The 23407-nt window shown below is 40.7% G+C and overlaps 1 protein-coding gene and 1 long non-coding RNA gene across 3 annotated transcripts in view; one reads left to right on the top strand and one right to left on the bottom strand.

Moving 5' to 3' along the window:
* The window catches only part of LOC130563195 (mucin-17-like), a 55258-nt gene that overhangs the window by 17062 nt on the left and 14789 nt on the right, over nt 1-23407 (top strand). For both annotated transcript variants that reach the window (XM_057348623.1, XM_057348622.1), the window contains exons 4-15: nt 4261-5091; nt 5235-6197; nt 6305-7174; nt 7349-8236; nt 8457-9929; nt 10349-11128; nt 11366-12199; nt 12345-13142; nt 13245-14051; nt 14136-15032; nt 15140-16198; nt 16408-17520. In XM_057348623.1, the coding sequence (XP_057204606.1) occupies nt 4261-5091; nt 5235-6197; nt 6305-7174; nt 7349-8236; nt 8457-9929; nt 10349-11128; nt 11366-12199; nt 12345-13142; nt 13245-14051; nt 14136-15032; nt 15140-16198; nt 16408-17520 (11313 nt within the window). The remainder of the gene's footprint in view (nt 1-4260; nt 5092-5234; nt 6198-6304; nt 7175-7348; nt 8237-8456; nt 9930-10348; nt 11129-11365; nt 12200-12344; nt 13143-13244; nt 14052-14135; nt 15033-15139; nt 16199-16407; nt 17521-23407) is intronic.
* LOC130563198 (uncharacterized) lies at nt 22067-23026 on the bottom strand. Its single transcript, XR_008964064.1, has 2 exons — nt 22984-23026; nt 22067-22888 (listed from the first exon to the last, which is right to left on the bottom strand). It is a non-coding gene; the product is annotated as an uncharacterized LOC130563198 (long non-coding RNA).

Here is a 23407-nt window from a genome sequence, read left to right as displayed (position 1 = left end):
AGGGCGTTTTCAGTTCTGACACTTACATGAAGTTCGCGTGATTACGATTCCTTCTTATATAACAAAAGCTCGGGTTAAAATTGTGGTTTTAATTCATGGCACCTTAATAAATAAATATAAATAAAAAAATCAATGAAGTGTTCAGTTACCTATTGCAAAGTTACAAAGTTACTATTCATAGAATACAAATTCTGTGTTTACAAGTATAGATTTCACAAAGCAATGTCATGTCACGTTTGTGTATCTTGAGTTTCTTTAGTATCGGATTGTACCTACAGTAATCTGTAGTTTAATTGAATATCATAGTCTAGACCAGAAAGGTGTCATGCCCTTTATCTCAATTGTATCTGTTATCGTAATTTTTGTCCCCTAGAGAGCCCTTAACACCTCTACTGTCATCATCTAAGTGTACTGACCTGCCCTGTAAACGACCATTTCATCTTAAGATGTGTTTAGCACAAAGCACATGGTACACAGACATACAGTATATTTTTCTTGTAGCCTGGAGATTCCAAGGCTGTTGGGTCACATGATTTGGCTGTGATGAAAACATGATGGGTAGAGGATAAGTGAGTAGCCCTCAGAGATAACACCTAAGGCATTTCCCGGAGAGTTCAAAAGCATAGAGATAAGGTGTAGGGATGCTCATTTCGGTTAATTTCCCTAACCGAGAACTGACACTCGTTATCCGAACATTAACCATTAACCGATAAGATTTTAATAATAAATACATGCTGCGTCTCATTTCGAAGGCGTCCTCCGGAGGTCACGTTTGTCTACCGTATACGCCTTCGGACGCAGACTTCGAAATGAAACACAGCTACAGTTGACGAGGGTCTGTGACGCGTTAAAATACAAACACAGATTTTTCACAGATTTATTTTAACAGGCAAACAGCAGCATAACAAATAGATCAACAACAGCACCTGCATTCACGTTATCACATTTTCACGAACCTGCAGCATTTTGGACAATGGAGGAAAACTAAAATAATATAAATCCAAAGCATAAAATAAATAGGCAAGAAAATAACTTAAATAATAATTAACAAATTATGACAAAACGAAAACACAGAAAATCCGGCAAAGTTTATTTCTGTCAGAAAGTTTTTTAAACAAATAAAAATAGCAGGCCTACCTCAATCCAAAGGTTGGAGTTTTTATTTAATAAAGTAACATGTCTACATGTTGCGTTGACAGTCTGGAGCCTGTTGACAATTAGACCCGCGGTAGAAAGCGGATGTCCCGGGAATGTAGAGATAACGCCTCAGGAAGCGCGTTTCATTTTCTTTTCCACCAGCCAGGAATAATATCCAAAGTGGGAATAAATGTGTTTTAGCTAAACATATATAAATCCGATCTGCTATACCACCCAAAATACAAACATTATTTTTTACTTATTCATATTTCACATTTGTATTTTTACGTCACGTCTAAAAGAAGGCAGGGAAACCACTGGTCGCGCCGTTTTCTTCTTTCCAAAGCGCATGGGCTGCTGATGCTATGCATCCATGAGATAAGTTTATGTAAAGGATAAATTGATTGCTAACACCGAAATTCCCTTGCAGTAGCTCCACTATTAGCTTTGCTGAGCCGTAGACATGCCGGGAAGACAGAGAATGTCACAGCGCATTGTGAGCGCGATTGTCGCGTGTCTACTTTTAAAACAACGAACTTGAGCTTGAGCAAGGCTGCCAGTTGCACTCCATTTGGAGGAGAAAAGCCCTGACAAATGTGGACTCAACAATTACACTTCAAGTGACTTGCTTGATCGGACTTTAATCTGTCTCGAAAATGTTTCGGAGGGTTTTAACACCTAGTCGCACACGTCTGCACGCTCCGTGAGTTAACACGTTTAGCATAGTTTTCTTTCACCATACAGAAAACTAAAAACATGTATGATTTAATAGTTATTTAAAAACGTATTATTAAATTATTTTTATTATTAAAAAATATTATTAATATTATTTAACTTAAAATAAACATACCTTTTAAATCGTTTAACTGATAGTATCAACCGGTCAAAATTTTTACTATCTTTTAACGGATAAACGGTCAATATGAGCATCCCTAATAAGGTGTATATTACATTGGCATCTGCTACTCTGTTGTGCTCAATGTCAAGTGCTGGTTGTTGAGGTGATAGTGGAAAATGATGTCTCTGATATGAAGGTCAGCATCATCCATGACCTGTGTGTTTGGTGTTTTGTATTAAAGCGAAAACGAGCAACTTCTGCTCACTGTTGCCCCACGTGGTTGATAAGGGAAATTGTCTGTTTACAGTGTCATAAAAAGTGTTGCAAAGATTTCCCGCTGGCAGCCGGCGGACCCAGATACGCTATGAAAACAGCGCATAGAATGTATATGTAATAAGCTCAATAAAAGGGAAGGAAGGAGGCGGGAACCGGCGAACATTCAAACATTTTTAATCAAAATAAATAAACAATAAATCAGCAGTAAAAAGGCCGGCAGCCACCTCATGGTTGACTGCCGGCCACACAAACATAAACAAAACTTAACGTATGTCCGGGCCCGGTCCTCTCTCGCCGTATCCTCCTGTCGTTCGTCCTTTTATGCTTCTGATCTCCTCCGTGAGAGATACGAGGCCGGTGTGACGCCCGGCCTCGCTTCCTCCTCCCACGGCTCTCGTCACGCCTCCCTCGTCACAGTATATATATATATATAACGACAACATTAGCCTACTCAACGACTGAACTGTTCAACATTTACGCGGTTTACTGGTCTGAACTAAAGAATCTGCTACTATTTACCACAACACGTTTATTGTGGTTTTATGGTCTTCATTTACAAGCACTACACACATTCATGATGAGACACGACAACATGCTAGCTATCGACACCGGCAACCATATATTATTTCATTTCAATTCAATTTTATTTCTATAGTGCTTTTCACAATGTGCATTGTTCCAAAGCAGCTTTACAGGAGAAAATAAGGAAAACACAGAGAGGTAAAACACAGCACAGTGCATGGTGTTTAGACCAAGCAAGATCATTCTAATAAATAATATCTAATAAATAATTAAATGAATAAATGCAGTCTCCCGGTGATCAAGCCAACATTGCCCTGCTATTTATCTCTATATTATCTCTCAGCTAGTGTGAACCGGTGGTGCGCCAATGACACAGACTAATAACAAATACGTTCAAAAGTACAGGACAGTAACAAAAAAGGTACAAATAACACTTACAAATCCAGGAGCCGGACCGCTAGGTCTGCATCCGTTTTGCAACCTGTTGCCTCTTGCTGCTCGCGCCACCGAGTGTAAGCCCGTGCGATATTGATTCGTGACCGGCCTCGTGTCCGATCACTCTCTCGCTTTCTTTTCTTTGCTTCCTCCGACAAAACCCTCTTTGTTTTTTTTGGCTGGCTCTGCCATGGTGATGTTTTGGTTCGTTTCGTCTTACTGTTAGCTCTGCTGTTCGCTAACTTCTCCCAGGCTACGAGTAAAACGTGATGTATGCCGTAAAGCAGGGGATAAGCGGGGCTTGTACTGGCCCGAACACTAAAGTTACAGTGCAATTTCAGCCGATAGGAGGCTGCTTAGGTAGCAACGGCAGTAAAATTCGTCCAGTTAAAAGTTGACCTACCACTTAAATAATTTTAGAGACATTATTTTAAGGTCAAAAAGTTGCTTGTTGTCGCTTTAAAAATGCAAACATATGACTCGCTTTTAGTGTGGAAAAAAGAGGTGTATATTTTTGGTCAATGCTAAAATTATCTAAATGATTTGGTCTCTCAGATTTGCTTAAGCTTAGCTATACAGTGCCACTGGCTTTCTCCAGAGACTAAACACTTTGAGGCTTGTAAGGAATTAAACTTCTTGGAGACACCTGGTAGCATTTTTTTTTAGTGATAGTGAAATGTTGACACTATGATTCATGTTATAAAATGAATTTCTATGTTTTGCAAAAATGGCTGTGAGCCCTCAAGAAATACACTGAATGAGATTAGATAAGACAAGTTTAATTTGAAAATGTTTTTGAAAATTTGAAAAGGTATTATATCTGCTTAGTAGTTAGAGGCGACGTATGTAAGTGGATTTTAGTATGTTAAGTTCGTTCTCCTGTCCCAACTTAATATGTAAAGAGGTAAGCCATTGATTGATTTTACTGGGAAATTCTGCTGCTATCTAATTTGATTTGACTTCACATTTGAATGTATACTAGTACTGCAAAAGTGTATTTTTAATGACTGTGTTTAAACTAGAAATGACCCATAGTTGTAATGTTTTCACAGGCAAAAGAGTGGCTTTGCTTAAATTGCCAGACACAGAGAGCCCTGAAAGGAATGGAGTCCTCAGGCCAGCCCATTATGAAGTCCCCAAAACAGCCCCAAAAATCTGTAAAAATGGATTCTACACTTGGTTCTGTAGCGAAGCAACAGCCTGCCACTCAACCAGCTTCTCAGAAAAATGAAACTAGTTCAACGGAAGCAAAACAACCTCCCACACCGAAGCCCTTTCAGCAGCAGAAAGAAAAACATAACCCTGGTCCTCCAGTGTCTAAACCACCACCAAAGACTGAGCCACAGCAAGAGCAAGGATTTTTTGGCTTTGGTTTTAGTGGTGCTCGATCACGATCACCACCCCCACAGCCTCCTGTTTCTGCAGTGTCTGGAAAAGTTTTAGGATTTGGGTCCTCCTTCCTGAGCTCGGCATCAAATCTGATTTCATCAGCTGTTGAAGATGAATCTACAAAACAGTCAACTTCTCAAAATACCCTCAAGACCACCACCACTCCCCCAACATCTCGTAAAGGGTCCACAACATCTCATGGTGCTGCTACGACAACAACTGCAGAAAAAGCGAATCCACTATCTAGTCAAAAAGACAATAAAACTGAGCCAACTGCTGACCAAAAGAACAAAGCACTGTTATCTCAAGCAAAAAAAGCTGAACCTTCTTTACAGATGCCAAAAGCAGACAAAGGCACTAAGCCTTTGGTCAAATCTTGCCCACTCTGCAAGGTAGAAATCAAAATGGACCCTATCAACTACAGCACATGCACTGAATGCAAGAACACTGTGTGCAACCTCTGTGGATTCAACCCCATACCGCACCAAACAGAGGTAAAAGGAATTTTAAATGCACATTTTCATAAGTTACCTCCAGAAACGTTTTGCATTATTTGATTAGCTGTTGTTTTTTTATAAATATATGAATATAAGTGAACGATCATTGTTTTGTGATCACCATTTTTTCTGATTTTTAGGTGAAAGAGTGGCGTTGTCTGAACTGTCAGACTCAGAGAGCTCTCAGAGGAATGGAGCCACCGGGACCTCCAAAAATGGAGATGTCAGGACAGCCAAACAATGTCCCAGTTACTCAACCACTCAGTTCACCCTCAGTCCAAAAAAAACAGGCTTCTGATTTGGAAAAGGCAGGCAAGAAAATTGAACCTCCTCAGAAATTACAAGAGCAACAAACCAAGGCCCCAAATGGCTCCTTACCAATCCAAATAGTTCAGCGGCAAGAAAATGAAGCCAAATCTGAAGCCCCTGGCAAGTCACTCAAAGAAGAATCTGGATTCTTTGGTTTTGGTGCTAGATCAAGGTCTCCATCTCCTCAGCCTGCAGTGTCTGCTGTGTCTGGGAAAGTTTTGGGCTTTGGCTCCTCTTTCCTCAGTTCAGCATCTAATTTAATATCATCCACTGTGCAGGATGACACCTCCAATACTCCACCAACGTCTCGCAAGGGGTCTACAGTTTCCCAAACTTCAAATAAGACCACACCAACACCGCCTACGCCTCGTAAAGGATCAGCAGCACCGCAAGACTCAAAAACTCGCAAAGATACAACAGTTTCTCAAAGCTCACAGAAAAACGCAACACCACCTACGTCCGGGAGCTCTGCTGTTCCTCAGACCACAAACACAGCAGTTAAGGCTTTGGCTACATCTGCTGAATGCACTGGGGACGCAAAACAACCTAGTTCACAGAAACAAGAGAAAAAGATAAGTGAGTTACCTCAGCTAGCAAGTACACCATCTGTGCAAGCAAAAACAGACCAAGCATTGCTTTCAACAAATGACAAGTCTCCCCTGCCTATTCCCAAAACTTGTCCACTTTGCAAGGCAAATATTAGCAGTGATCCTCCAAACTTTAGCACCTGCACGGACTGCAAAAACACTGTGTGTAACCTTTGTGGATTTAACCCCATGCCTCATCAAAAAGAGGTAAGAGACTTTTTCATCCCCCTTTTCACTGTAATTAGAAAAACTTAAGTTAGTTTTTGGGAAGGATATTTGCGCTAATGTTCTTTTGTTCTGTTCTGGTCATACAGGTGAAGGAATGGCTTTGTTTGAATTGTCAGATAAAAAGAGCGCATGTAGCTCCAAGCCTAAACCCCCAGGTACAGGCTAATGCAGGCTCACAACAAGACAGAAAACCTCCAGTTCAACAAGCAGCAGGTACAACTAAGAATCAAACAACAACAGTGGGAAAACCAACTGCTACTTCAGCAGCACAGAAGCCTCAGATGGAAAAACCACATCCACAGCAAGACACTTCAAAACAGTTGCCAAAAAATGCCAGAACCTCAGAGAAATCTGCATCAAAAGCAGAGCCCTCAAAAGAAGAATCTGGCTTCTTCGGCTTTGGTTTCGGTGGTGCTCGGTCTCGATCTTCTTCTCCTCAACCTGCTGTTTCTGACAAGGTTCTAGGCTTTGGTTCTTCCTTCCTCAGCTCAGCATCTAATCTCATATCCTCAGTAGTTCAGGACGAATCCTCCACAACACCACCAACACCTCGTAAGGGTTCAACAGTTTCCCAGACATCTGTGAAGTCTGCAACGCTGCCCTCATCCCGTAAAGGTTCGTTGGTTTCACAGACACCTCCCAAAACAACTGCTGAACTATCAACAGACATTTCTCGAAAGGGGTCTGCAGCATTCCAGGATTTAACAAAATTGCCACAGGCTACAGAGGATAAATCACTTACTCATAGGAAAATGGAAGACAAGCCATCTGCACAAGTGGATTCATCACCATCACAGCCGAGAGCAACTGATAAGTCATCAAAGTCCCCCCCAAAAGAATGCCCACTTTGCAAGGTGGAGCTCAAGAAAAATCCTCCTAATTTTAACACCTGCACTGAATGCAAGAAGATTGTGTGTAATCTCTGTGGGTTCAATCCTAATCCTAATCAGACTGAGGTAAAATAATTCTGGTTTCATAAATAAAATTGTTGCATAGCAATTGTAGTAACATTGCTACTTTGTAAAGTTGTATTATGCACTTCGCATTAGCAAACTTGTTGTCAAAACACAGAGTTTAATAAAAACCTTTACCAAAACTATTGCACCTGAGATTTGTCAAATCTTTTGCAGGCAAAAGAGTGGCTTTGCTTGACCTGTCAGATGCAACGCGCATCCATGTCTTCCCATGCAGAGCCTCAAGAACAAGCTAAGAAATTAGGACCAGTGCCCAAAAAAGAGACGACGCAAGAGTCTCTACAAAAGAAACAAAATCCAATGGATGCCACCAACACTGCTGTAGGGAAAAAGGAACACGTTGACAGTCCAACAAAAATGCCCAGTCAACCTAAAACATCAGAGCAGGAGAAGTCTGACAAGCCACTAGAAAAGCAACCAGAACCACCATCAAAAGCTCAACTCCATCAAGAGGAGTCTGGAATATTTGGTTTTGGCTTTGGTGGGGCTCGATCCAGATCTCCATCACCTCAGCCTGCAGTTTCTGCTGTGTCTGGAAAAGTTTTAGGGTTTGGTTCCTCCTTCCTTAGTTCAGCCTCTAATCTGATATCATCAGCTGTTCACGAGCCTTCTACCACCCCACCAACCTCCCGTAAAGGTTCCTCGGTTTCAGAAACCACACCTCTTGCGGGCTCCCGTAAAGGCTCTGTAATGTCAGAATCATCATTCAAAAGCAACACAACACCGCCTAGTTCGCGGAAAGGTTCTGAGACCATGCAGGATTCTCAAAAAGATCAATCTACTAAAGAAACTAAACCTTCAGTTCCACGTAAAGAAGATGAAAAGAGACAAGAGAAGAGCCTGTTAGTTCAGCAGGCTAGGGAGCCATCAGATAATGTCAAGGACGATAAATTAGGGACACAAAAGGCTTTGTCTAGACCTATTCCGAAAATATGTCCACTCTGCAAGGTAGAACTCAAAAAAGATCAATGCAACAGCTGCTCTGAATGCAAAAATACTGTATGTAATTTGTGTGGGTTCAACCCCGCACCACATGAATATGAGGTGAGAAAATTATTTTTGTTTTCAAAGTTGCTTTTACTGTATTTGCTAATTGGTTTGCTAAAACTTTTTTGGTAATAATGATAAATGTTGTCTAAAGAGATCTGTTTATATCTCATTTTGTAGAGTTTGAGTTAAAACATTGCAAGTTAATACAAAATGAACTGTGCATTCTTAATTCACACAGAAATTAAGTTCCTAATTTTTTTACCCCAATCCCCAGGGAAAATGGCTTTGTTTGGCCTGTCAAATGCAGAAAGCTCCAGAACCTTCCCCTGTGCAGCCAAGACCATCTACAAAAGAAGTTGCACCACCTAAAAAGGATACTCCAACTCCAGACACATCACAGAAAAATCCAGCAGCTGCTACTCAAAAGAAACCAGTGGCAGAAAAGACAAGAAAGCAAACTTTAGGAGAAACAAAACAACCCACTCAAAAGGAAACAAGTCAACCTCAACCTCATATGGCACAGGTTCCAACAGAATTTCAAAAAACAGAGCCACAAGACAAAACTGGTTTCTTTGGGTTTGGTTTTGGTGGAGCTAGATCTAGATCACCGTCTCCTCAGCCTGCTGCCTCTGCTGTTTCAGGGAAGGTTCTAGGATTTGGTTCCTCCATCATAAACTCGGCATCCAATCTAATCTCATCAGCTGTTCAAGATGAAACGTCTGCAACACCATCTGGTTCTCGCAAGGCATCGGTGGTTTCTCAAATGTATGATAAGACACCACCAACTTCTCGGAAAGGTTCTGCAATTTCACAAACCACTAATACAGTTAAAACCACTCCTCTTTCCTCTCGCAAAGGTTCAGCGGTTTCACAGACATCTGTCAAAACTCTTCCAACCTCACAGAAAGAATCTGAGGCTGTTCTAAACTCTGAAGCCATTAAAAATGTAAGTTGGACAAAAACTGAATTAGCAGAAAAACAAGAAAGCGCTGTTGAAAGGCAAGTCGAACAAAGTTCAACAGATCAACTCCCTAAAAAAGCAGCTCCCCAACAAGAACAAGAAAAGCAAGATGGAGCTGCTCCTGACTCCTCTAAACCCCCTGAAGAGTCTGGCTTCTTTGGCTTTGGCAAATCTCAGTCTCCATTACATCAACCTACTGCGTCTTCGGTTTCTGGAAAGGTTTTAGGATTTGGGTCCTCCTTTCTTAGCTCAGCCAGTAATCTGATCTCATCAGCTCTGGACGAAACTACTACATCACCACCTAATTCTCGCAAAGGTTCCACATCCTCCCAGTTATCTAATAAAACCACCACCCCACCTTCTTCTCGCAAAGGCTCGTCGGTTTCCCAGACTTCAGACAAGATCACTACTCCACCTTCCTCACAAAAAGGATCTATCAAGACCAGCACACTTCTTTCTTCTCAAAAGGGACCTGAAGATTTGAAGGCTTCTTCTAAAACACAGCTTTCAGATGACAAAAAGGTACATCCTGCAAATATACAAGAACAGATAAAAACAGATGAGAAGAAATCTGATGTCAGTCCAGCTCAAACCACCTCTCCCGCGGTTATTAAATATGTGCCACCTAAAACAACAAAGACAGAGTCGACTAAATCACTTCCCAAAACCTGCCCTCTCTGTATGGTCGATTTAAAGCTGGACCCTCCCAATTACGATACGTGTACCAAGTGCAAAAAAACAGTTTGTACGCTGTGTGGCTTTAACCCCATGCCCAATGAGACAGAGGTAAGCGGCCTTTTTGCCTTAAAATACTTTATGAACAATGATGTTGCATGTATGCTGTACTTTATTTCAAACTATTTTAAACAATTTGTCTAGTTGTTTGTTTTTAATTTTACAAGCAGTTCTTATGACTTTGATTATTTGTTAGACCATTGAAGTGAACTTGAAGAAGGTTTTGAGAATTGAGGAATGACTTTTTGAACGATACATTTGAATGATCTCATACACATTTACATATTCATTTTAGCATAACAAGTTACCCCAAATTTGCTAGCGTTAACTGTGTATTTCTGAAGGTTTTTTCTTATATTATGCATTCTTTCCCTTTGAATGAAATAAACACAGTACTAGAATAGATGCTTAAATTATTTAACGTTGCGCCTTTATCTACTGTAAAACTAATTTTTGTAATGGTGTTTCAGAAAAAGCAGTGGCTGTGTTTGAGTTGCCAGATGCAAAGAGCTCAGGTTGAAGCAAACAAAGTACCTCCACCACCATCACAGCTAAAGAAAGAGACACTTCCTGTTTCCCAGCAGAAGCCAGTTGGCTCAACAGATGCCACAGAAAAACAGCAGACGCTTTCAGCAAGTGCGACACCAGAGTCTAAACCACAAAGTTCAGTTCCACCAACACAGAAGACCCCTCAACAACAGGATCATAATGTATCTGGAAAATATACCACTCCACAGAAGACGGGGTCCACAAAAGAAGAGGCTGGCTTCTTTGGATTTGGACGCTCAAGGTCACCATCCCCACAACCTGCTGTTTCTGGTGTTTCTGGAAAGGTTCTAGGCTTTGGTTCTTCTCTTCTGAGTTCAGCATCTAATCTCATCTCCACTGCTGTACAAGATGAATCCTCCGCATCATTACAAGCCAGTCAGGAGGTGTCAACAGCTTCTCAAACTTTTATGAAGACGACATTAACACCAGCTACTTCTGAAAAAGGATCTGCAAATTTGCCACCTATACAAGGTGCAAATTCTGAAAAAGAGAAAGGGAAAGAAAACAAAGCGGAGAAGAAAATGACAGTTCAGGGAAATGTTATAACAAAAGAAGGTGAACAGAAATCAGAGCTTCCAAAAGCATGTCCGCTTTGTAAGGCAGAATTAACAAAGAATTCTTCAAATTATAACACCTGTACTTCTTGCAAGAGCATTGTGTGTAATCTTTGTGGATTCAACCCAGTGCCACATCAGACTGCGGTGAGAAATTTGTGCAAGACACTAGTTGTGTGATGTAGCATGCTTTTTGGTTGTCTTTGTCAAAGCTAAATTAAAAGGTTTGTCTCAATCAACATTTCTTGACTACATTTCAAAAAGATAATTTTTTGTGTCAGCAAACCATCTATAAAAACCTATACCATCTGATAATACAAACGTAGTCTTTTTATTTTAATTTTTTTATGGATATTGTAGCTAACCAATCTTATCACCCTGCAGGCAAAGGAGTGGTTGTGTTTGAACTGCCAAATGCAAAGAGCTCCTGAACCTCCACAGGCCAGACCCCAGGCTACCAAAAAACCTTTACTTGCATTACCACAAAAACAAACAACTCCAATTCCCATTTCTTCACAGAGTAAGCCAAGCATTCTAGCAGAGGATCAGAATCTGTCTGTCTCTGGAAAACAAGAAAGCAAATCCAATGTGGCAGATTCGAGACAACATGCCACTAACAAATCAGAGGCCCAAAAGAATAAAAGTGATGTCTCAGCTGCCAAATCTGATCAACCACCTAAACCCAAACCTCCTAAAGAGGATTCTGACTTTTTTAGCTTTGGTTTTGGCAGTTCTCGTTCAAGATCACCATCCCCTCAGCCCACCGTGTCTGCTGTTTCGGGGAAAGTTCTGGGTTTTAGCTCCTCCTTCCTTAGCTCAGCATCCAATCTAATAAACTCAGCTGTTCAGGATGAAACTTCTAAAACTCCACTGACATCTCGCAAGGGATCTACAGTCTCCCAGACATCGATTAAGATCTCGCCAACACCACCTGCTTCTGGAAAAGGATCGGTGACTGCTCAGGACTTGACACAGAAACCTGAAGTGGAATCGAAGACACCTTCCACGCCAACCGAAGTTGCAAACCAAATCGCAACTGAGAAAACATCAGAGCAGGTTAAACCATCACAAACACCAGTGAAAGAGGAACATCTGAAAACTTGCCCACTTTGTAAAGAGACCCTCAAGGAGGACCCACAGAATTATAGTACCTGCACTTCTTGCAAGAGCACAGTTTGTAATCTGTGTGGATTCAATCCCAATCCACATCAAACTGAGGTAAGACCATATGGTTTTCCTTATATGTGCAAACAATCTGATTTTGCAAACAGATTCTCTTCATATTTTGTCTTTGAAAATACAATGTGGTTTGCTGCAGATACTACTTGCTGTTTTTAAACATGCACTCTCTTGTGATATATAGGTGAAGGAGTGGCTGTGTTTGGCTTGCCAGATGCAGAAAATGCCAGAGCCTCTCCCTGCTCATCCACAACCACAATCTAACAAAGTTTCTCCACCAGCATCTCCACAAAAGAAAGAGACTCCAGCAGCACCTTCCCCAGAGAAGAGGTCAAATGTCCTTGCTGAGCAGGACAAGAAACCTCCAGTAGATACCAAAAAACCTGTACTGACTCCAACATCTCCAAATGTTCAAATGTCTAAAGGTGATGCTTCTCCTTCCAAATCAACATCACAACATAAAGGTGAACAAATCAAAGAAGAGTCAGGTTTCTTTGGGTTTGGTTTAGGTGGTGCTCGGTCTCCTTCTCCTCAACCCGCTGTCTCTGAGAACGTTTTTGGTTTTGGGTCCTCATTCCTTAGCTCGGCATCTAATCTGATCTCCTCGGCTGTTCAAGATGAGTCCACCAAAAGTCCACAGACGTCTCATAAGGGATCTACGCTTTTCCAGACTTCAGATAAGTCCATGCCAACCCCACCTGCTTCCAGAAAAGGATCGGTAGCTCCCCAGGACTCTAAACAAACAACACATGCAGGAGAATCAAAGCCGGTTCCCGCACCACCTCAAAAAAAAAATGGGCTAGTGGAAAAAAGCCCAAATCCTCAACCGACCAAACCACATGCTGCAGATGAGCTTCCGAGAGCTTGTCCACTCTGCAAAGAAACCCTTAAAAAGGACCCACAAAACTACAGCTCTTGTAGTTCTTGCAAAAACATTGTTTGTAATCTCTGTGGATTCAATCCCAGTCCCCATCAAACAGAGGTAAATTGATTACATTTATATATTTACAACCCAAATATGTTGTGTACGTTTTGAAATGAAAAAGATTGTTGGGTTTATTTATATTTTCTGATTGATCAACAGGTGAACGAGTGGATATGTTTGACCTGTCAAATTCAGAAAGTGCCAGGGCCTCCCCCTGCTCAGCCTCAATCTAGCAAAGTAACCCCACCAGCACTTTCAGAAAAGAAGGAAAGTCCTGTTCCACCTTCTCCTGAAAAGAAGCCAAGTGTTCCTGTAGAGCAGGACAAGAAACCTCCAGCAGAGACCAAAACACCCACGCCTTCTCAAACAACAGCAAATGCTCAAATTTCTAAAAGTTATGTGTCTCCTAAATCTGGTCCGGCACCTAAAGGTGATCAAACTAAGGAAGAGTCTGGTTTCTTCGGCTTTGGTGGTGCTCGATCTCGGTCGCCTTCTCCGCAAACTGCCGTCTCTGAGAAAGTTTTTGGTTTTGGGTCATCCTTCCTCAGCTCAGCTTCTAACCTGATCTCATCGGCTGTTCAGGACGAGTCATCTAAGAAAACTCCACCAACCTCTCGTAAGGGATCCACTGTTTCACAGAGCTCTGTTAAGATGGCACCAACTCCACCTGCCTCAAGAAAAGGTTCAGAAGCACCACAAAAAATTGTGCCTGCAGAAGAGGCTAAACCAACTACTGCACGGAAACCAGATGAAAAGAAAAGGCAGGAGGTTAAATCACAAGATGAGATGCCGAAGGTACCAGTTGCTGAGGTGACAAGTAGAAAAACAGCCCCAGAGCCATTGAAAGCCTGTCCACTCTGCAAGGTGGATTTAAAGCAGGATCCACCAAATTACAACACCTGCTCTGAATGCAAGAACATTGTGTGCAATCTTTGTGGATTTAATCCCATGCCACATCAAACAGGGGTGAGGGGCTAAATCAATTATTAGTATTTTTTTATTTTTAAGTGCGTAAGTGTTTAAACTTGATTTCTAATTGTGATTTTTCAGGTTAAGGAATGGCTTTGTTTGAACTGCCAGATGAAGAGTGCACCAGGATCTACTTCTGCCCAGCCAAGGCCACCAGTTAACAAAGCACTTCCACCGACAATACAGCAAAACAAGGAGATCCCCAAGCCTTTTCCAATTCCTGTCTCTCCACAAGAGAAGCTAAATGAGAAGGACAAGACAACAGATGCTGTAGAGAATCAAGAAAAAACATCTACAAAACAAAGCACTACATCTACAGCACAACCTGATGCATCACCTACAAAACCTGCTGTACCGTCAAAACCTGAACCTGCCAAGGATGAACCAGGATTCTTCAGGTTTGGTTTCAGTGGGCCTCGATCTGGCTCACCTCAGCCTTCTGTGACTGCTGTGTCAGGGAAGGTTCTGGGCTTTGGATCTTCCTTCTTGAGTTCAGCGTCTAATCTAATCTCATCAGCCGTTCAAGATGAGTCCTCCACCACTCCGCCAAGTTCACGTAAGGCTTCCACGGTTTCTGAAAAATCTGCCAAGTCTTCAACACCACCAACATCTCGTAGGGAGTCTGTAGTGTCCCACATTTCAGAAAAGACCACACCAACTCCACCCGCCTCTCGCAAAGGATCTGTTGCCCAACAGACCTCTGACAAGGTTCCACCTACTGCTGACTCAACAATAGCTGTAACAGAGAAGCCAAAGGAGGACATACCAAGTAAAAAGGAAATGCAACAGGGTACAACAACATCTAAAGCTTTGGCTGGGGCACATGAACCTCCTAAAGCACAGACCAAAGCATGTCCTCTTTGCAAAGTTGATCTTAATGTGGGTTCCCAAGACATTCCAAACTACAGCACCTGCACTGAGTGCAAGAACGTGGTTTGTAATCTTTGTGGATTCAACCCAACACCTCACCGAACAGAGGTAAATGCTACTATTGTTTTTGTTAACACTGATATGCATGTTCACTTTACAAAATCATGAGTATTTCTAATGTGCAAAACAATTAAACATGTAAACTCTCCTTACAGGTTAAGGAATGGCTTTGCTTGAACTGCCAGACACAGCGAGCGTTAAATGAAATGGGACCACAGGAGCCTGCCAAATTAAAGTCCAGTGAACAAGCTGACAATGTCTCCATGTCAGCACCAGCTCCAATAAAACCAGAGGCACCATCATTAGTATCAACTAAAGTAGCTCCTGATATTATTGAAATTCAAAAGAAAGATGTTTATCAAGTCCAGCTTGAGACAAAACTACCTAAACCCAATGAAGTTCAAGCTGCAGGCGTCACTGATCACACTAAGACTCCAAAAGATGTCCAAAAGAAAGAAACAACTCTAGCTTCAGAAAAACTGTCAGAAAGCACCATTAAGGCACAACCTGCATCGTCTGAAAAGAAAGAAACATCAGCTCCAAAAGAACCAACGAAAGAAAAAGAGCTTGAAAAGTCACCCAGCAAATTTGCTTCACCTCCTCAAGCAGAACCTCCAAAACAGGAATCAAGTTTCTTTGGTTTAGGATTTGGTGGTCCTAAAGTGCAACCTGCTGCTTCTAAGCCACGTGAGTCCGCCACGGGAAAGCTCTTTGGTGGTCTGACAGAAGCAGCTAGATCTCGTTCACCCTCACCACAAACCGTTTCTGCTGTCTCTGGAAAGGTTCTGGGCTTCGGATCCTCCATATTTAGCTCAGCGTCTAATCTGATCACATCAGCTGTTCAAGATGAGTCTTCCACCACTCCACCAACTTCTCGAAAGGGTTCAACAGTTTCACAGACAACTGTTAAAACTACACCACCCACCTCTCGCAAGGGATCCACAGCAGCGCCAGATTCTAAGGTTCTATCAATTGGTGATGTCAAACCATATGTAGCAGAAAAACATGCTGAGGGAAAACCAGAAGTTAAGCAAGTTGCAATATCCCAACCACCTCAAAAGCCTGTTTCTCAAGCAGTTCAGCACACCTGTCCAATATGCAAAGTGCATCTTAACACTGGTTCCAAGGATGCCAAGAATTTTACTCTGTGTACTGAATGCAAGACTACTGTTTGCAGCCAATGTGGATTTAACCCAATGCCTCCTCAATCAGAGGTAAGATATACAGGCTCTGTATTATAACTTTGGTTAAGATCTAAGAATCTATTAAGTTGTCTGTTGTGTTTTGGGCAGGGTTCTATTGTGTTTTTCTGCAGGGCTGTCTTTACTTATTAGATTTCCAGAAATTGTATGACCTAGAAGCTGAATTGTTTTTGGAGGATCTTTCCATCGCTTTAAAATTCTTTGCTCTGAAATCTTTGCAGGTTAAGGAGTGGCTCTGCCTGAATTGCCAGGTACAGCGAGCAAATTCAGGAATTGAAGCATCTGAAAATACCCCTGTGAAACCCCAGTCAGTTCCCTTGGTAAAGGACAGTCAATCTCTGTCCAAAGTTGACAAGTTGGCAACAGCTCCATTTGAGGCCAAAGCCGATGAGCAGTCCAGCATAGCTGCGGCTGAAAAGAAAGTAGCTTTTGATAAGGAAGTAAACAAGAATATGACAGTTCCAGGTCCACAACAAAAGCCAGATGTTATTGCAACTCAATCAATTACCCGAAGTAAAGAACTGCCTAAACAAAACAACCAACAACCAGAGCCTGCAAAACCATCACATCAGGCACCCAAAGATGCAGTCCCTCCTGCAAAATCTGCTCCACTTCCACATGCCGAACCCCCGAAACAGGAATCAAGTTTCTTTGGGTTTGGATTAGGTGGTGCTAAAGCGCAACCCGCTTCCTCTAAACCAGCTGAAAAAAACGCTGGAAAGTTATTTGGCTTTGGTGGCCTGACTGAAACAGCTCGATCTCGATCACCTTCCCCACAGTCTGTGTCCGCTGTCTCCGGAAAAGTCCTGGGTTTTGGCTCGTCATTATTCAGTTCAGCGTCATCTCTGATCTCCTCAGCAGTTCAGGATGAGCCTTCAACAACACCACCGACGTCTCGGAAAGCCTCCACGGTTTCTGCTGAATCAGTCAAATCATCCACAACACCAACTGCCAGCAAAGGCTCACTGGCATCTCAAAATTCTCCCAAGGGAATGCCACCAGCATCTCACAAGGGATCTGTTGCAACCCCAGACTCAAATAAGGTACCTCCTGCAAAAGATACAAAAACACCCAGTGAAAAGAAGTCAGGGGTTTCGGAAACAGAGCAGCTCAAAGTATCAAAAATCACAGAAGAAAAGGATAAACCTGAAACGAAACAAGAGAAATTAAAGCATGTTGAAGGCGTACCTCAGTCAGCAGCATCTACTTGCCCACTGTGTAATGTGGATCTCAATATGGACTCAAAGGACCCTCCTAATTTCAACACCTGCACTGAATGTAAGAGTGTAGTATGTCAGCTCTGTGGATTTAACCCTATGCCACACATTGCAGAGGTAAGTCATGCTATTTGTTATTTATTTTTTATTGAAGTAGTCCCAAAACTAGAGCAAGGGTCTATCTTTTTGGAAATATGTTGGATATTGCTAAAGCTTGTCTTGATTACAGTTTCATAAGTGAATTACAGAGCTGACTAAAAGCGATGTGCTAACATCTAACATTGACGACAATCTTATTCATGTTTGTTGATCCTCTCTTGTATTAATACTTTGTAGTTATTCTCCTAGACTATATCTTTATAAACTTTGTGCATGTGTTGTGTTTAAATCTTTGCTGAGCTGAAATCTGAGCTTGTTTATACTCCAAACACACTTTCTTTTACGCATCCTTAATAAAATATTAAAAAATTTAGCAAATATGTCAATTGTCTAAAGTTGGACATGTCTTTTGGCCACTACTGTACTTTAAACTCTCTTTGAGGCTTTGATGGTGTCTGAAGAAGCTCATCTGACTGATATCTTTTTTAAGCTGTAGCTCTTGTGTTGTGTTGGTGACTAATCAATTGATGTCTTTGGGCGCATAAGTCTGTCAGACAGGAAATCTGGGCTGGTGGGCTCTCCACTGCATAGTTCGTAACCTCCATTATACCTCCTCTTCATTTTCCAGATGGCTCTTTCTTAATCATTGTAATTTTACTAAAACTGTATGAGAGCTGAGGATGCAGTAAACGAGCCAATAAAGGCATTAGTGTTCTGCAGGGGCCAGTGACTGACTGGCATTATTTCAGGTTCATCCAGTAACCGCCAGTGTACTGTAGATGCTGTCAACAAAACCATGCAAGTGAATTGTGGATCTAAAGCATAAAAGTGAGCACTGCATCCCTCCAGTGATTTAAAACCACAGCTTGTGTGCAATAGATGTCGATTCCAAAGATGTTTAAAGGAATGGTATTCTGCATTGCAAATGTGGACAGACTTTTATTTGGTGAGCAGACACTATGTATCCCATCTCTGCACTTTACACTTAATCTGCATGAGCGGTATTAATGCAAGTGTAGCTGCCGAGTGCTGACTCGAAGGGGAAAAATGTCTGTGTTTAGACAAAATGTGTGATTATATAACAGGCTGATTGTAGAAAGCCATCTCGCAACACAGTCTGTTAAAGAGATTAGAGATCTGCAGTGGTTAGAAATATGGAAAGGCTGGTGTATCACCATTTTGTGAAGGTAGGAGTAGAGCGGGTGAGGAGTCAGATGTCTGCTGTGTGAAAGTGGATGGACAGACACCATCTGTAGCTTGAACAGTCTAGTTTATTAACGGCCATGTGCTTGGCGTGTCCTTCACACTAAAACACAGCCGTCCATAATTTACGTTATTGTGACTTTTCTGTGGTTGTGACCCAAAGGCGTTCACATCAGAGCTATAATTGTGTGTAATTTCAGCAGAAAATGTAATGCTGTAATGTTATGCCATGGCTGAAATTGTATAATTGTTATCTGGTTTGTTTTCAATTACAGTTGTTTACTGTAAGACCAGTTACACATAATGGTTCTCTATTTTTTTCCGATAATGTTAGTAATGTAGTTCATGGACTTGAAATGTAGAAAAAGTATATATTTGCTATCTTTCCGGCAATGTAGTAAATAAAGAAATATTTACTCTAAGGACTTGGGTTTGATATCAGTTCTTGTTGCTTTGCTCTCCAGTCCCTTTTCCCCCATGAAGAACATTGTCTGCTATCTAGAACATTCCATTTGTCCTCTGTATGTTAGAAAAGTAGTTTTGTTGAAAATGACCCACTTAGTAACAGGCAGCCTTGCATTTTATGCGTTAAATCATATTTGACATTGCATTGTCTTTCAGCCCTTTCAGATATGACAGACTGAGCCGCTAGTTAATGCCCTCAACATGAGCCGTTGATTTTAACCTCTAAGATCCTGCATCTTCTCTCAAGAGAACATTGCCTGTGTTTCTGATGTTAATAGAAAAACGCATGTCCAATCCACGTTTGAATTAAAGTGCATGTACTGTATACACATCTGTCACGTGTTCACCTGTAGGCATGGCTTTAAAGGCTGGTACGTGATGAAAATATATATTAGTAATATTCTGTGCCCACATTTGGTGCACTGTTGGCCAAAGATAGCTTTTGATTTTAATTTGCTTCAGCCAGCATCAGGACAGCGGCTCTAAGAAAACTGTCATCAGACCCAAGGGTGTATTTTTAGATGCTATTTAGGAGCCGACGCGTCTTTTTTTGTCCAAATTACAGGTCCTGTATTTAAAGAAATGAATGAATGAGAATATGAAATCATCTTTGAAGTGTCCACTTGTGTTTAATCAAGGTTTCTTGCGTCACTAGCTCTTCACAGTGAGGTATTTGTTAACATTAGTAAATGTATTAGCTAACACCCACTAACAATAAATAATAGTTTGTTAGTATTTATTAATCTTTGTTAATGTTAGTTAAGGCCCATACAATTGTTCATAGAAATTAATTTTAAATTAACTAATGTTAGCAGATGCAATATTTGATTGATGTATTAATTTATTAGTAAATACTGAAATTAACATGAACTAAAATTAATAAATGTTGTAGAGGTTTTGTTCATTGTTAACTTATGCTAATAATGCAAAGTGTATTTATTGTTAACTAAAATAAGAAAATATTAGATTAATGCAACCAAACAAAAAAGTTGTTAAAAATCAAATTCAAGCTTTTATCAGTTTTAGCCCACAATAGCCAATTGAATTTATCAGTCTTACTAAATTCACATTCACATCCTGCGTTTTTCTTTTTTTTTGGTTCAATGAGCTTTGAATGATTTGTTTCAATTGTTTCAATTGTTTGTCATTCGTTTGCGAGTCATTCTGATCACAGTGTTCGTTCTTACAGGCGAATTGGATGTGTACGTTGTGTAAACAGATTCAACGAGCCATCTGCACTTAAAACATTACATTGATGAACACCACGTTAATTTAAGAAACATTTTCACGATATTGAATGTACAAGAATGCAAAATAAACAATATTCACCTGAACAGCCACGAAATAGCTACGGCTAATAGAGCTCCTAATATAGCTGAGGAAAATAAACAGCAACTCTCCAGCCCCTCCATAGTGACGTAATGCCGCAACTGCAGTAACAAATGACAGTCCATTGAGTGAACGCAGTGTTTTTGTGAAGACACCCGACATAATTTTGATGAGAGTCGGAGGCGGCACGAAATTTGAATTTGCGTGCATGGCACTCTGAAAAGTTTAACTATTTCCATCTCGATGCGGCGCCTAGAAAAATGTCGCACCATGTCGCTCGCTATTTGCGTGCTCCTGCCGCGTATCTACATTAAAATAACGAACTTGCGCGCTCAAAAGAACCGAAATATGAATCGCCCATAAGACTACAGGGTAAACACTGTTGTTGTTGTTAATTGTGTCGTCGTACATTGTATTTCAGGAAATCCAACATTTAAAAAAATTAGACAATGACACTGTTTGAACTGCAAAGGAAGTTTTTAATTCTGAGACTTCCAGTGCCACTTCATATCATATGAATCCATTTCATTTCAAGGAAGTTGATTTGTCATGAATAAATGACCCCTTAAACAACAGTGCATTATGTTTTGGCCTGTATACAGTACTGAGCCGTGGCGGTTGATATCGGCTGTGTTTCCTCATTGTTTCCTTGATGTTAATACACTGGTGCCCAGCTGCGCTCGAGGGAGTGTGTGTGTTCTCTGTGGGACTGGTCTTTCCATGACTTGTCATTAACTCTACTGGTATATACAACATGGCTATTGTCACTATGCACACACACACACACACACACACACACACACACCACACACACACACACACACACACACACACACACACACGCACGCACGCACACGCACACACACATACTGGTTTTTGTGGTTTATAAAGACTTTGATCGCCAAACCAGTAGGATGGTGGTTTAATGGGACCCACATTTCCCAATGCCCTACAGAGATGATAACACTATCAAAAAAAATCTTTTGATCTGCAGATGTCAAATCTTGCTTCAAATTTAATATACACACAACAGAACTGATAATATAACAGCATGATATTTTGGTGGTACACAAGGCCCTTCCCGCCCCCTCCAAAAAGTTCCCGCCCTGGACAAAGTTGGTGTTTGTAAAGTCTTGCCTGATTTATGAGGACATCTATTTTACCATACACAAAATATGTAAGTTTGCTGGCTTAAAGGGACAAATGTGTTTTACTGGCACATTACTCTTCACAACACACAAATTGTGACAACACTGTGTATTGTAAAGACCAATGTGATTAAAGAGAACTGGATCACCAATACAATACACAATAAAAGATTTGGCAACATTATAAGGACAAATGTGATTTACTGGGACATGTCTGTATACAACACACAAACATGACAACACTGTGTATTATCAAGACTAAGGTGATTAAAGAGAACTGGATCACCAATACAATACACAGTGAAATATCTTATAACATTATAAGGACATATGTGTTTTACTGGCACATTACCACACACAACACACAAACATGACAACACTGTGTATTGTAAAGACCAAAGTGAATAAAGAGAACTGGATCACCAATGCAAGTATTTATTAGTTTATTTTAATATAAACTAAGAGATTTAAGATGATGTGCCCATTTACAAAGAAAAAAAACATCACATATAGAAAAGCCATATAAAACAATCTTAACAATATAGCCCATTAAAAACAAGCCATACTGAGATGACGGCAAGGCATTGAAACAAGATGCCCTCACTAAACTTAAATTCGGCATAGTTTCAAGAAACTTCAAAGGGATAGTTCACCCAAAAATGAAACTTCTGTTATAATTTTAATCCAGTATGATTTAATTTCTTCTGTAGAACACAAAGGAAGATATTTTGAAGAATGTTGGTAACCAAACAATAGCAGTTTCTAATTACACAAAACCAATGCAAGTCAATGGGTACCGCCGTTGTTTGCCTACCAACATTCTTCAAAATATTTTTCATACAGGGTGAAAAGAGGATGATTAAATGATGACAGAATTTCTATTTTTGGGTGAACTATCCCTTTAAGAACAACTCTAGAAACTGGAAATGAAAGCTAACAAAATAACGAGAGTACAATTTCAAATAAATGGCATACTGCTCATCAAACAAGGATGGGTCACTTATTTTGAGATTTTCTTTTCATACTAATCCCTCGGTTTCGTACGAAATCTCTTATGTTTTGTGCAGTGCGCCTTGCCAAAACAGGATCCTCAGCAGTCTTACACTGCTGGCATTCAGTCAGTGTGGCCAGTTTTCCTTTGGTTATGTGCGATTTAAAATGTTTCATCACAGCCGTAACCTCAGCAGTTGACCAGCACACTTTTTGACCTTTTCGTGGGTTCCCAATCTCAGTCTCATTCTCTGTACATAAGAATGCATACTTCAGTAAGATTTAATTTGATAAGAGTTCATGTACTTACATTGATGGCTGCATTCTAATGTAAAACCTCAAGTACCTGGACAAACTTCAGCAGCTGTTTCAATGTGCATCTGAACATCTGCCGAGACAACAGTGATACACTGATGAGAAAACAGCTCAACCATTCTTAAACACACATACAGTACTGTGCAAAAGTCTTAGGCATGTTATAATATTTTCACCCCCACAAAATGTTTTATATTTATATTTTGCTGGATTATGTTAATAGGAAATATCAGTTTACATTTCCAAACATTCCTTTTGCCATCATATCTATTGTGTATCTAGTGCAAAAGGTGCTTTAAACATACTCTAGGGTGGTCACACCAAATATCAATTTGATTTAGTTAACAGAAGTTCACTGATATGTAAATCAACATTATTTTTAAAAGCATCCACACTTTACAGAATTACAGACAAAGTGCAGGTAGGTTGCTTGTAGGTTGCCAAAAAAAAAAAAA

The sequence above is a fragment of the Triplophysa rosa genome, linkage group LG12, assembly GCF_024868665.1.
Source record: "Triplophysa rosa linkage group LG12, Trosa_1v2, whole genome shotgun sequence".
Lineage (NCBI taxonomy): Eukaryota > Metazoa > Chordata > Actinopteri > Cypriniformes > Nemacheilidae > Triplophysa > Triplophysa rosa.
This window is presented reverse-complemented; position numbering and strand designations above follow the sequence as displayed.